This window comes from Polistes fuscatus, unplaced genomic scaffold (assembly GCF_010416935.1).
Source record: "Polistes fuscatus isolate 324 unplaced genomic scaffold, CU_Pfus_HIC Scaffold26, whole genome shotgun sequence".
NCBI lineage: Eukaryota > Metazoa > Arthropoda > Insecta > Hymenoptera > Vespidae > Polistes > Polistes fuscatus.
The window spans coordinates 598,961-611,499 of NW_025113103.1; the positions used below are offsets into that span (position 1 = coordinate 598,961).

At 29.3% G+C, this 12,539-nt stretch overlaps 1 protein-coding gene across 1 annotated transcript in view; it reads right to left on the bottom strand.

Annotated features, from left to right (window-relative positions):
• Positions 1-394: 394 nt before the first annotated feature.
• The window catches only part of LOC122518714, a 29,049-nt gene continuing 16,904 nt past the window's right edge, over positions 395-12,539 (bottom strand). The window contains exons 2-3 of the mRNA XM_043637771.1: positions 6,177-6,340; positions 395-692 (exon numbers count right to left, since the gene is read on the bottom strand). Of these exons, the coding sequence (XP_043493706.1) occupies positions 447-692; positions 6,177-6,340 (410 nt within the window). The 3' untranslated portion in view covers positions 395-446. The remainder of the gene's footprint in view (positions 693-6,176; positions 6,341-12,539) is intronic.

Genomic DNA, 12,539 nt, shown 5'->3' on the forward strand with positions numbered 1-12,539 from the left:
TTAGAGCGAAAATTTCAGTCAGAAACGAAACATTTTGTTCAGATAGACGCCATTTTGTCGAAAATCAAAATTTTTAATATTCCTCCCGTTAATACCTGCATTAATCTATTCTTTAAAAGAATCCACTATTTTTTTGTTTATTTCGGTTAATCAAAACCGCCGAAGTGGAGATCACCGCCGAGCGCCTTTTTTTAGGGGACGTTCAGGAAATCATCTACAGGAGTAGTGCACATTAATATTTTGACATGATCGACGCGCTATTGTATTCTTAAAAGTAGGCTCTATTTGAATTACTATCAATTATAATTGACAAGTTAAAACTTTTTCTATAAAAAATTCATAAAAAGACGTTTTTTTTGAGCCTCGCAACTGCGTATAATCCCTTAAGTGCATATTAAAGAAATAAAATCTTATTTTTTGTTTCAAAAGGAAAACGAGAAGGAAATTTAAACGACGTAAGGACGATAAAGTGGTTCCTGAAGTTCCGTCGTAGTTCTCTGAGTTTCTTGTAAAGTTCCTCTAGGTTCTTCCGGTGTGCACGGTGCTGTCACCGATACGTCACTTCCGGTATTATCTCTTTCGGAATTTTTCGTATTACCGGCATCCTCGAGTTTTCCACTTGCACGTGCCTCCTGTTGTGCTTTCTTACTTCTTTTCCATTTCATTCGTCGATTTTGGAACCAGATCTTCACCTGAAATGCATAATAAACACAAAAAAAACTTTCGTTTCGTTTATTTGACCTTTTTTTTTTTTTCTTTTATGATTGGAAATTTTTTTAACACTTTATATTCTTTTTTCTTTCAAGTATAATACTTCGTTATCGATTTCCAAGTAATTAAAAAGATAAAACTCGAGTTAAGATAAAGTTATACGCGAAATCGTTGATGTTTTATTATTTTTTTTTTTTTTTTTAAGAGGACACACATACCACCTTTCTTATCACTTTTTCGAGTTCATTTCAAAATATTTGGCGAGATAAATTTCTTCAACACGCGCACGTGTATGTATGTCTATGTATACGCGTATGCGCGTGTCTCTGCTACGTATTTTTCGACCAATGGCGAAGAAGGATGGATTGGATTATCGTTAATTAGTCTTAATACCTTATTTCCGATCGATCGATTTTCGAATACACACGAAAATTCTATTGCTTTACGCACACATATCAATGGAAATTCGTTAAGATACATATTTACTTGAAATGACGAAATTGAAGAAGAATTCCAAAATCATTATAAATTTTATTCGTCCATTACTTCAAATAAAATACAAAAATGGTACACGTATGTATAATACATAGATAACACAACAATTTTACAAGAAGTCAGGTAAGAAAAGAAAAAGAAAAAGAAAAAAAACTGGTGTGTGTACTTATAACGCACGTAAGAAGTTATACTTCTTTGCCGTACCAAAACGAACATAACCTCAATAACCTCAAAAATAACTTCAAAACAAAACTTCAAAGAAAAAAAATAACTTAAAAAAGAAAAATAATTATTATTATATAAGGTAAAAGCCCCCTCGGTTGGCCAGGCCCCCTCTATTGGCCACTTTATGCCACAACAGTGATTATAAATTATATGCTGATGTGCACATGGTGACAGTTTCTAAAAAGAAAAATTCTAATTTTAAAATATCATTGAAAGTAATTCGGATTATTTTAAAAATATATTTAAAAAAGAAAAAAATAAAGTTGTGCAAGACTTCTGTTTTGGATGGTTTCTTGTTAAGTAAGGTAAGGATACTGTGATTTTTATTAACCTATATATTTCATTTTTGACAATAGCAACCAAAATATTTTTTTTTCTGCAATTAACATAGCTTAAAATTATTATAGAAATTGAAAATTAAGTGATTTTTAATTATTCTCCATTAAAAATATGGTGGCCAAGCATGGAGACAGTATTATTGCCTCTGTTTTTATCATTAGCCAACTTATGGCTATTCGCTTTGAGGTTATATATTTGTACATAAAGTATTCAACTAGTTTTTTTAATACTAATGAGTAATTAATTTCTTTGTACACGAGTTTTGAATTATTCAATTTTGATTTATTTAATAAATTAGTTATTAATTAATTATTTATTTTAAATAGGAAACATGGCCAAATGAGGGGACATGCGTGGCCAAAAGAGGGAGAAAGTTGGCTAAAAATAGGGACATTGCAAATCTATGTTTTTTTTAATTTATTATTAAAATATTTATGAATAATTTGTCTTTTCTTTATTTTTATTCAAAGCTGAAAGCTCAAGCTTACAGGTTAAACCATTAGTTTAGATGTAAGTTATTTTATTGAATGAATATAATTTTTCTAAAAAAGAAAACGGCTTAACTGGCCAACCGAGGGGGCTTTTACCTTATATATAAGAAAGAATAAAAAAAAGAAAAAGAAAATATCCAAATATAGATATCAGTCCACGCTAAATATAAGAGAGATATATCGAATTACTTGACGCGTCAACAGTCATGGCGCGGTTACAGCATTAGTTCTCGCTTCGATCATTTAAGTAAAACAGCGCTGAGTACGATTAGTATTTGGATGGGTGTTCCGCTTGAGAAAAAAAGGGGAAGAAGAAGAGAAGAGACAACTTCATGCCGTATACTTGAAATCGCTTTGTCGCGCGTCGTAAATACCGACAAACTTCATGGTGTCGTTTTTCAAGACGCTCGGAACAAAATCACTCCCCATTATATTTTCCCCAACGCGCCAAAAGAAGTATAACTTCAAAAAGAATGAAGATAGAGAAAATTTAGATAATATTTGGATACATATTTGCTCGAAATGACGAAATTGAAGTAGAATTCCAAAATCATTATAAATTTTATTCGTCCATTACTTCAAATAAAATACAAAAATGTTATACGTATGTGTAATACATAGATAACGCAACAATTTTACAAGATGTCAGGTAAAAAAAGAAAAAGAAAAATAAGAATGAAGATAGTTAGAGAAAATTTAGACAATATTTGGATACATATTTGCTCGAAATGACGAAATTGGACTAAAATTCCAAAATCATTATAAATTTTATTCGTCCATTACTTCAAATAAAATACAAAAATGTTATACGTATGTGTAATACATAGATAACGTAACAATTTTACAAGATGTCAGGTAAAAAAAGAAAAAGAAAAAAAAGAATGAAGATCGTTAGAGAAAATTTAGACAATTATTGACAGAAGATAAAGACTGATCAAACGAATCTATATGTAAATATGAAATATAGATGAAGTATTATAATATATAAAAGCATATATGCGTATCTATATGTACATAGATATAGACATTGGATATTGGACGACAAGAGATCGTAAATCAAGCAGAGTAAGGATAGGGTAGGTTCGATTTTCTTTTTTTTTTTATCCGAGCCCCTCCCGAAAATCGTAAGAAAGTGATGTAAATCTTACGGACAACATATCATGCTCCCGGTAGCTTCTTTCAACCCCTCGGAAAAAGAAACTCACGAGAATTTCGTGCTCGTACGAATACGAATGGGAGTATTCAACCCTGTAGAATCTCTCGACTGTTGGAATTCACCAATTCAAAGATTTTATTACAAATTACATTCCTGTTTTCCTTTTTGTATTAGTATAAGTGCACGCGTATATGTATGTCCTACGTTTCTTCGTGAAAATGAACAATTATTAGAGAGAAGTTGTTGAGTGAGTGATCTCGATGCATGTAAACACATCGCATTCGTATATATATGATGTTTTATTTTCAAATTACAAATGAATATTTCATTGATACGATCAATTTATTTTCTATTGATCATTGGGATGATATAGGTCTCGATAGATTATGAAAACGGTTCTTTTTTCAAATCACTAATAGATCATCTTGATTATTGAAATTGATAAGTTAATTACTGGTAATTCTATAACGATCTTTCTGTTATTGTAAAGAAAAAACAATAAATTAATAATAATACTATTAAACACTTTTTCTTTTTGTCTTGTGATCGTAAAGATCTTTATATATTTTAAAAATAAAAACTGGTGTGTGTACTTATGTACGCACGTAAGAAGTTATACTTCTTTGTCGTACCAAAACGAACATAACCTTAATAACCTCAAAAATAACTTAAAAAAAAAACTTCAAAGAAGAAAAATAACTTAAAAAAAAATGAATCGATGGAAGAGAACAGAGTTACTGAAGAATTGCAAGAGTTAGATGCAAGTAAGAATAATTATTTTTAAAAAACAGGTGTGTGTACTTATGTACGCACGTAAGAAGTTATACTTCTTTGCCGTACCAAAACGAACATAACCTCAATAACCTCAAAAATAACTTAAAAAAAAATGAATCGATGGAAGAGAACAGAGTTACTGAAGAATTGCAAGATTTAGATGCAAGTAAGAATAGTTATTTTTAAAAAACTGGTGTGTGTACTTATGTACGCACGTAAGAACCGTACCAAAACGAACATAACCTCAATAACCTCAAAAATAACTTCAAAACAAAACTTCAAAGAAAAAAATAACTTAAAAAAGAAAAATAATTATTATTATATATATATAAGAAAGAATAAAAAAAAGAAAAGAAAATATCCAAATATAGATATCAGTCCACGCTAAATATAAGAGAGATATATCGAATTACTTGACGCGTCACAGCCATGGCGCGGTTACAGCATTAGTTCTCGTTTCGATCATTTAAGTAAAGCAGCGCTGAGTACGATTAGTACTTGGATGGGTGACCCGCTTGAGAAAAAAAGGGGAAGAAGAAGAGAAGACAACTTCATGCCGTATACTTGAAATCGCTTTGTCGTGCATCGTAAATACCGACAAACTTCATGGTGTCGTTTTTCCAGACGCTCGGAACAAAATCACTCCCCTTTACATTTTCCCCAACGCGCCGAAAGAAGTATAACTTCAAAAAACTGAAAGCAAATTATTGATATTAATTTCATTAAAACGAATATAACGTAAGAATAAAAAGAGAAAGATAAGAAAGAGTAAGTAGTAAAGGTTAGGGATGGTTGTTGAAAGGGAACCATCATCTTCTCGACGTCGACGACGCCGACGACGACGTTCGAGGGTTGAAAGAGGAAGAAGTGTAAAGTGTAGAGAATCGGTAAAATATCGAAACAAATCAGGGACTGAGCCTTGGCTATAACTCAGACTTTCTTGTCTGTTTGCCGAGCGATCCGTCAGAGCTCGTAAGCTTCGGAGTTATGTTTAAGTTGTTGAACTACGCGAGAGATTCGTGTGTAGGCAGAGAAGAGTAGGAGCCTGGCTACGAATGAATGAACGAATGGCGGGATGGGATTATTCCAGGGATTTCCCTCAAGGGTCCTTTTTCCCTCTCTTTCCTTCCTCCTCCTCCTTCCTCCTCCTTCCTTCTCCTCCTTCCTCATCGTTGCCATTGACGTCGCACGAATTTCCATATTCCCCCGTATTTACAGCAACGTTCAACCGTCGCTCAATCTTCCATCTTTGGTCAATATCGTAAGAAAGGAAGTATGCTAACCTTTTCTTACTCAATGCAAAAATCAAAAACGATTTATCATCGTAGGAAAAACAACCCCAAAAATATCTATCATCAACACCATCGATTATACAGACAATAATAATTTTATGACGATTAAATCAATATATATATATAAAAATAAAGTTTAATTGATTCTATATCTTCATTTTTTAGTCAATATCTTGGAAGAGAAGTACTCCTTTCCAAGTTCAATATTTAAAAATAAGAAAAATATCCGTTCTTGTGGAAATCAAGAAAAGAACAAAATGGAATCCGTTAACAGCAATTATTATTGATTTACAGATAACATAACAATGGTAAGTACATTAGATATAAATAGTATAAATAGAATTTAATCGAATCGTATCTTCTCCTGATATCTTTTCCCCGACCTCCCCTCGAAAAAAAAAGAAATAAAAAAAAAAGATTAATTGTTTTTCCTCGAATATTGACACGTCTACGTTATTTCCACGCCTGATTCATTATCTTACGTTGTATCGTTCTTCAAATTCGAAAAGGAAATGTAAGTAAATACAGTGGAAAACAAAAGTATTTGTACAGTGATTTGTATTTTCTACATAATGTGATTTTTTTTAGTTTTCCTCCACTGTATATTGAAATGATTTTTAAGTTTTCCTTGATTTTTTTTTTTTCTTTTTTTACAACCCCTACCCCATTCGGTCATTTTCTTTTTAAACTTACCTGTGTTTCAGTCAGCATCAACGAAGTAGCTACTTCGAACCTTTTCGGTCTGCTCAAATACTTGTTCTGACGAAATTGTTTTTCCAATTCGAGAAGTTGTTGCGAGGTGAATGCTGTCCTAGGTCTTCTCGTTTTACCAAGTAACGCGTGTTGAGCCGCACAACCTTTTTAAACCAAAACAATTCGCAACAAATTAGAATATTAAGCATACATTCTGTGAATTTTTATTCGGATTATTATTAGATGAGAAAAATATTATAAATTCAATTTTGTACGTAACAGTTTATGTATAGTGCTGTTATGTTCTTGCTTATTTATTTATTTGGGTTAGCCAATGAATAATGATAATTGTTAATATACTAGAAGGTAAATTTAATACCTGTCGTTTTATTCGTCTCCAAATTTTTTTTCCCCGTGACATGCAATCGTTTCGAAACGTCAATAGGAGTAAAATTGAACGCCTTCTATAATTCTAAAATTGGAATTGAATTTCCATCGAGTTAATTTTTCCAGCTTATCCAAAAAGATCAATAATAAATATCAAATATTTTGTTATAATTTAAATATTAATTATTAAAAACATTTCTACATTATTTTTTATCGGCCAATACAATTATTCTAAAACTATATCCATGATAATTCTAATTCATACTTTTTTCTTTTCTAGTCACTAAAAAATGTAGATATTAAATTTTATTTTCGAAACGTCGAATGAAACGAATTCGTATCTCGATCGATCGATTAGGCTCTCTCTCACTCTCTTTCTCTCTCTCTCCATGAGTTCATCGTTAAATGAATGATAATTATAAATTTGAGTCGTAATATTCGAAATTAGTCGTAATCTATCGAGATAACAGATCGATAATTCTCGATCGATCGTTAAACCATAGCAACGATAATCATTTCATTAGCCCATACGATCCATTGGAAATCATCGAATGCTAATGCAATTATCGCGAGTGTAAATCCCTATGGATTACGGAGCGATGATTTGGGGTTAGACGTTAGGGTGGAAACGCCACTACCGCCCCTACAATTAGCTCTGCCAACGACTCTTGGTCCTCGGAAACCGTATCCCAAACTTATTTACGAATACATTGGCGTATATATATTTTATTCTTTTTTTTTAATCAAATTTCTATTTATTCCGATAATTATAGTAATATCAAATTAATTGAAATTGGTATGGAATGTTCAAACGTATCTAATACATTTTTATATACTCTAAATGAGAAATACTTGCAATATTATATATATATTTTAATAATATAAAGAATAATTGTTAAACAAACTTTAAGAGGATAAATTGAGGACAAGAAAATTATTATTAATTAAATATCTTGGTGCTCGGAAACCGTATCCCAAACTTATTTACGAATACATTGGCGTATATATATTTTTATTCTTTTTTTTTAATCAAATTTCTATTTATTCCGAATAATTAGTATTTATATTTTATAATATCAAATTAATTGAAATTGGCATGGAATGTTCAAACGTTTCTCATACAATATTCTATATACTTGCAATATTAAATATATATTTAATAATATAAAGAAATAATTGTTAAACAATTATTAAGAATAAATGGGGACAAGAAAATATTAATAATAAATATCTTGGTGCTCAGAAATCGTATCCCAAAATTATTTACAAATACATTGGCATATATAAATTCTTATTTTTTATCAAATATTTATAATATCAAATTAATTGAAATTGGCATGGAATGTTCAAACGTTTCTAATACAATTTTTATACTCTAAATGAAAAATACTTGCAATATTTATATATTTTAATAATATAAAGAAATAATTGTTAAACAAACTTTAAGAGGATAAATTGGGGACAAGAAAATTATTTAATTAAATATCTTGGTGCTCAGAAATCGTATCCCAAACTTATTTACGAATACATTGGCGTATATATATTTTATTCTTTTTTTTAATCAAATTTCTATTTATTCCAAATAATTAGTATTTATATTTATAATATCAAATTAATTGAAATTGGCATAGATTGTTCAAAACGTTTCTAATATAATTTTTATATACTCTAAATGAGAAATACTTGCAATATTATATATATATTTTAATAATATAAAGAAATAATTGTTAAACAAACTTTAAGAGGATAAATTGGTGACAAGAAAATTATTATTAATTAATATCTTGGTGCTCGGAAACGTATCCCAAACTTATTTACGAATACATTGGCGTATATATTTTATTCTTATTTTTTAATCAAATTTCTATTTATTCCGAATAATTATAATAATATCAAATTAATTGAAATTGGCATGGAATGTTCAAACGTTTCTAATACAATTTTTATATACTCTAAATGAGAAATACTTCCAATATTATATATATATTTTAATAATATAAAGAAATAATTGTTAAACAAACTTTAAGGATAAATTGGGGGGACAAGAAAATTATTATTAATTAAATATCTTGGTGCTCGGAAACCGTATCCTAAACTTATTTACGAATACATTGGCGTATATATATTTTTATTCTTTTTTTTTAATCAAATTTCTATTTATTCCGAATAATTATAATAATATCAAATTAATTGAAATTGGCATGGAATGTTCGAACGTTTCTAATACAATTTTTATATACTCTAAATGAAAAATACTTGCAATATTTAATATATATTTTAATAATATAAAGAAATAATTGTTAAACAAACTTTAGGGACAAGAAAATTATTATTAATTAAATATCTTGGTGCTCGGAAACCGTATCCCAAACTTATTTACGAATACATTGGCGTATATATATTTTTATTCTTATTTTTAATCAATTTCTATTTATTCCGAAGAATTAGTATTTATATTTATAATATCAATTTAATTGAAATTAGAATGGAATGTTCAAACGTTTCTCATACAATTTTTATATACGCTAAATGAGAAATACTTGCAATATTATATATATTTTATAATAATAAAGAAATAATTGTTAAACAAACTTTAAGGATAAACTGGGGACAAGAAATTATTAATAATTAAATATCTTGGTGCTCAGAAATCGTATCCCAAACTTATTTACGAATACATTGGCGTATATATTTTTATTCTTTTTTTTAATCAAATTTCTATTTATTCCAAATAATTAGTATTTATATTTTATAATATCAAATTAATTGAAATTGGCATGGAATGTTCAAACGTTTCTAATACAATTTTTATATACTCTAAATGAGAAATACTTGCAATATTATATATATTTTAATAATATAAAGAAATAATTGTTAAACAAACTTTAAGAGGATAAATTGGGGACAAGAAAATTATTATTAATTAAATATCTTGGTGCTCGGAAACCGTATCCTAAACTTATTTACGAAAACATTGGCGTATATATATTTTTATTCTTTTTTTTTAATCAAATTTCTATTTATTCCGAATAATTAGTATTTATATTTTATAATATCAAATTAATTGAAATTGGCATGGAATGTTCAAACGTTTCTAATACAATTTTTATATACTCTAAATAAGAAATACTTGCAATATATATATATTTTAATAATATAAAGAAGTAATTGTTAAACAAACTTTAAGGATAAATTGGGGACAAGAAAATTATTATTAATTAAATATCTTGGTGCTCGGAAACCGTATCCCAAACTTATTTACGAATACATTGGCGTATATATATTTTTTTTAATCAAATTTCTATTTATTCCGAATAATTATAATAATATCAAATTAATTGAAATTGGTATGGAATGTTCAAACGTTTCTAATATAATTTTTATATACTCTAAATGAGAAATACTTGCGATATTAAATATATATTTTAATAATAAAGAAATAATTGTTAAACAAACTTTAAGGATATATAAATTGGGGGGAACAAGAAAATGATTATTAATTAAATAATACGTAAAGAAAAAATGTATTAGAGAATTAATGTCGAAAGAAGGAATATAAAACGAGTTTGGAAACAAGGTAAAAAGAAAGAAAGAGTAAGAGAGACAAAAAGAGATATAGCAGATTTCTCGTGTCATTTTAATCTCGCACGATTTGTCAGGAACTTTGCGTCACTGGCTTAAGCACCCCCGAAAACTTAACTGGCAAGTGCGTCACCGACTGTCAGTGTTTGTACACATGGCATCGTTTAGGCGAGCGCATTCGGATTAGCGTGTGATTCACTTAACCGTCGAGATATTGCGAGCAGGTACCTTTACCTATGTATATATCTGTGTATACGTATATACATATATATATGTAGTTAGGAAAAAGGGGAGACGACGTTTCGATACGGAGGAGCTTTGCCCAATTTTACGCCCGATAGAAAAATAAGCGAACACATTGATCCGTGTGATACGATCGTTCTAAATCTATCTCTTCGATCTCTAACGACAAATTCGGAACGACGAATAATTTTATTACCAATGCAATGAAATTTTATCTACCGTATTAATAATCTAGCAATGGTACGTACGGTCATTACGCTTCTTCCAGAAATCTTATAAATAAAATCGTATTTAATTAAAATCAAAATTCTTTTTTTTTAGGTTTTTATCGTTGTAACATTTTACACATTTTTATACATTTTTCATCTAAGTTAAAAACTAATTGAAAACGAATTTTTTTTTTTTTTCTCCTATTTGTATTACAAAAATTTTCTAATATTTGCAAACGTTTAATTAAACATTTGTTATATAACGAAGAGGATTCACGAACACACGTACGCGTACACGTGACCAAGGACTCTTCTTTTCATACCCGCCAGGACATTTGATGCTCGTTGGTATTTAACATGTAGCATTTAGCGGAATATTTATCGTCTCGTGAAAAGGGGCGGTTTACCCCCCGTGGTGCACATATGGCGAACCCAATGATGATTTCCCTTTCCCCCTCGTACTTTTGGGACGATTATTATTTCGAGCGTTGTTGCATCCTAGTGCTCTTCTTCTTCCTATGCCCCGTTACTCCCTCCCACCCTCCTCTCTCGTCGTATGATTTATTTTTATGTCTTTAGTCGACAAATTTCGTTCTCGATAATTCACCGATCTGTGACATCGATTGGAGTCGATGAAAAATTATTGCCAACAAAAAAAATGAAAGGAAAAAAATACAAATTCGAGTACAAACACGTACACACACGCGAGATAGAAAAATACCTATTACAAAAGAACGGTAAAATTTATTGTTTAAACAAAAACTGGTGTGTGTACTTATGTACGCATGTAAGAAGTTATACTTCTTTGCCGTACCAAAACGAACATAACCTCAATAACCTCAAAAATAACTTCAAAAAAAAACTTCAAAAAAAAACTTCAAAGAAAAAAAAAACTTAAAAAAGAAATGAATCGATGGAAGAGAATAGAGTTACTGAAGAATTGCAAGAGTTAGATGCAAGTAAGAATAGTTATTTTAAAAAACTGGTGTGTGTACTTATGTACGCACGTAAGAAGTTATACTTCTTTGCCGTACCAAAACGAACATAACCTCAATAACCTCAAAAATAACTTCAAAAAAAAAACTTCAAAAAAAAACTTCAAAGAAAAAAAAAACTTAAAAAAGAAATGAATCGATGGAAGAGAATAGAGTTACTGAAGAATTGCAAGAGTTAGATGCAAGTAAGAATAGTAATTTTTAAAAAACTGGTGTGTGTACTTATGTACGCACGTAAGAAGTTATACTTCTTTGCCGTACCAAAACGAACATAACCTCAATAACCTCAAAAATAACTTCAAAAAATAACTTAATTGTACGAGGGTGAAGTTGCAAAAACTGAATTCACGATTATATAACTATTCAGAAGATTATTAATTTAATATCTTATATAGATATAATGTAATATAATATTCGGAAAATTGAGAGAGATATAGAGAAAAATGAAACAATATATAATTATACAATAATGAAGTATACAAAAAAATAAGCTGACCATTAAAAAAAAAGATCTCTCGACAGATATTTTGTTTCAAATGATAGAATTATTCTTAAGAAAAAATCGTTATTCGAAAAAACTGGTGTGTGTACTTATGTACGCACGTAAGAACCGTACCAAAACGAACATAACCTCAATAACCTCAAAAATAACTTCAAAAATAACTTCAAAAAAAAACTTCAAAGAAAAGAAATAACTTAAAAGAAACAAATAATTATTATTATATATATATAAAAAAGAATAAAAAAAAGAAAAAGAAAATATCAAAATATAGATATCAGTCCACACTAAATATAAGAGAGATGTATCGAATTACTTGACGCGTCAACAGCCATGGCGCGTTACAGCATTAGTTCTCGCTTCGATCATTTAAGTAAAACAGCGCTGAGTACGATTAGAATTTGGATGGGTGACCCGCTTGAGAAAAAGAGGGGAAGAAGAAGAGAAG